This window comes from Charadrius vociferus, unplaced genomic scaffold (genome assembly GCF_000708025.1).
Source record: "Charadrius vociferus isolate BGI_N301 unplaced genomic scaffold, ASM70802v2 scaffold134, whole genome shotgun sequence".
Lineage (NCBI taxonomy): Eukaryota > Metazoa > Chordata > Aves > Charadriiformes > Charadriidae > Charadrius > Charadrius vociferus.
In genome coordinates, this window is record NW_009648333.1 from 3,590,887 (window position 1) to 3,593,502 (window position 2,616).

General features: G+C 36.4%; 1 protein-coding gene across 1 annotated transcript in view; it reads right to left on the reverse strand.

Annotated features, from left to right (window-relative positions):
• The window catches only part of NFXL1 (nuclear transcription factor, X-box binding-like 1), a 45,257-nt gene that overhangs the window by 9,664 nt on the left and 32,977 nt on the right, over positions 1-2,616 (reverse strand). The window contains exon 19 of the mRNA XM_009885013.1: positions 746-850. Within this exon, the coding sequence (XP_009883315.1) occupies positions 746-850 (105 nt within the window). The remainder of the gene's footprint in view (positions 1-745; positions 851-2,616) is intronic.

Here is a 2,616-nt window from a genome sequence, read left to right on the forward strand (position 1 = left end):
GCTGAACATCCCACCTGCGAGACTTCTGGTTGCACAAGACATTTCTTGGAGAAGCTGAGAACTCTGGGGAACTGCAGCCTGTTTGGTAGGCTCAGAAGTTAACTGCATCCAGAAAAATAACTTATGCACCTTTTCATTAAGCCAGGTAATGATTTTTTTCATTAAGTCATTATTATTTGCCAAGACTTCACATCAATGTCTGTTCTTCCCCTCATAATTCTATATAGCTCTAATAAACTTGTTACATTCTTTGTAAGAAGCTAAGGATGCCAATGCCTGTACTCGCTTTTAGGTCTGCAGAGAACTACAACCGATTACATTATTTAGGGATTCACAACGTCTGTGCTTGTTCCAACTTCCATCATTATAAGCTTTCCAAATATCATCAGAAAAGTGTATTTTTTCTTCTCAAATCACTCCAGGTCATCTGAATATTCTCCCAATGGAGCTGAAAAATTCAAGCGTGCTTGAAGATAAAGCTATTGCAAGTCAGGCAGCTAACACGTTTTAGAACGAAAAGGATTTTATATTCTCCAGTGAATCTTTTGATATTGCAGCCCAGATCTTCAGCTGATATGAATTGTTATAGCTCTGCTAGGAGTAACTGGACCTATTCTAATCTGCACCAGAGACAATCCATTCATACAAGCCAATTCTAATCTGCACCAGAGACAATCCATTCACACAAGCCAAGGAACATGCAAAGAAAACACATCATTCTCAAATCTGTAACTTACAAATTTACCTTTTTCAGTCTCTTACAGAGACATCGGAGTTTAACCTTCTGGCTGCAGTTCAGAGGACAGCTACCTGAATGGCAAACCTCTTTACACCGGTGACCACAGGGCAACTATTAAGAACAAAAAACACAAACAAAACCCCCACACCAATAAATGATTGTAAAATTACACAGAACCATGAACTGGTTTTATTTCAGACACAGCAGCTTAACAGAAAACTCATTCAGCTTATCAGGTTTTCCACTTGCGAAATAGTTGATTTTTTTTCTTTTTGGCAAATGTTTGCCTGTTATATACCATATTTCAGTTTCTGTCGAACATTTTATCTTTTATTGTCCCACCTTGATTAAAAAACAATTTCTCCTTTTAAATGTTTCAAGAACAGTCACCTCCACAGTAATTTATATGACGATTACCTGGGCTATCTCTATATAGCGGGGAATACAAATAGATAAGTTAAAAAGAAACTGAAAACTGAAATTAAGTGTACTGTAGCAACTCGTGGATCAGAGTCAACAAAAGAAAGAGGGGGGAATCAGAAGCAAAAATATGACAAATGAAAATTTTGCACGCAAGAATCTTCTGAACTATGCAAGAGTCAAATACAGGTCACGAATATTCTTATCATGTCCAAAATAATTTTACAAAATCCTAAATTTCTGCATTTGGTATATTAACCGATTTTGACATCTGTGAGATAGAGACTTTTTTTACTGCTAGTGCAATTTTTAACATTTATAATGAAAATATTATCATTCAACTACTGTGTTAAGAACTGAGATACTAATTGAAAAATGCTGAGTGTTAGGAATGTAGCAGTGCTCCCAGCATTATATTAGATAAACATGTCAAGAAAGTAAACAATTTTTTTCCACATTCTGTTACAAACTTGACTAAAAATATACCTTGCTCATACACATACCCATAAGAAATCTTCTCAATAATGTTTTTTCATTTTCAATTACATAACCCAATACTGTTAATAACCGAAGGTGGAATATTCCATAAGACATCCAATCGATTTATTTATAGAGGTAGCTTTAAGTTCCCAAACTATTTAAAATGGCATTGGACAGTATTCTTTAACAAAAGTGAAACTTCACCTCTTCACTGTCATCAAGGGATTAAAACTACTTGCAAAATGCTGTAAGACATACAATTTTAAGATACATTGTTTCACATTTATTAAAAATTGAAATGTATACATACTACATCACTTCACCCACAAGATGAGAATACTACATAAGACAATTATAAAACCCAGGTGTACACACTTCTTGTTGATCAGTAAACTTGGATTCTCCGAAGTCCATCGGAACTGGCTCAGAAGCTGAGCCAGTAAACAGAATGCAAAACTCTCCGATTAAAAATTACGGAACAGACATACATATTCTCATGTCTGTGCCAGTCACAAATTATAATTACACAGATAGGTACTTTGCAGTTTAGGCTCGGGGTTTGTTGTTGGTTGTTTTTTTTCAGTCACCATTTCAGCACATTTCACACAGGACTAGAAGGAACCTCTAAGTCATCCTGTTCAGTCCTCCTAAAGGCAGGCACCTCCTATGACCCCCCTAGGACCGGACGAAGTTTTACCATGAAAACAGTCCCCCATTCTGCCCCCTTTCCGCCGTTTCGCTAAGGAGGCTGTTCCAGGAGCTCACGACAAGACACAAGAGCTCTTTTTGAATTTCCTACATTTATTTTAGCCAGTCTAAACCCCTTAGTTCTTATCCTCATATTGAAATATTTCTCTATTGTCCTTTCATAAGAGTCTCTTTATTCCCACAGTATCCCCTACATTGAATTTCAACCAGCTTAAATCAGTGTTTCTTGAATACAGTAGCCAGAACTGCATGTAATATTCCAAATGACA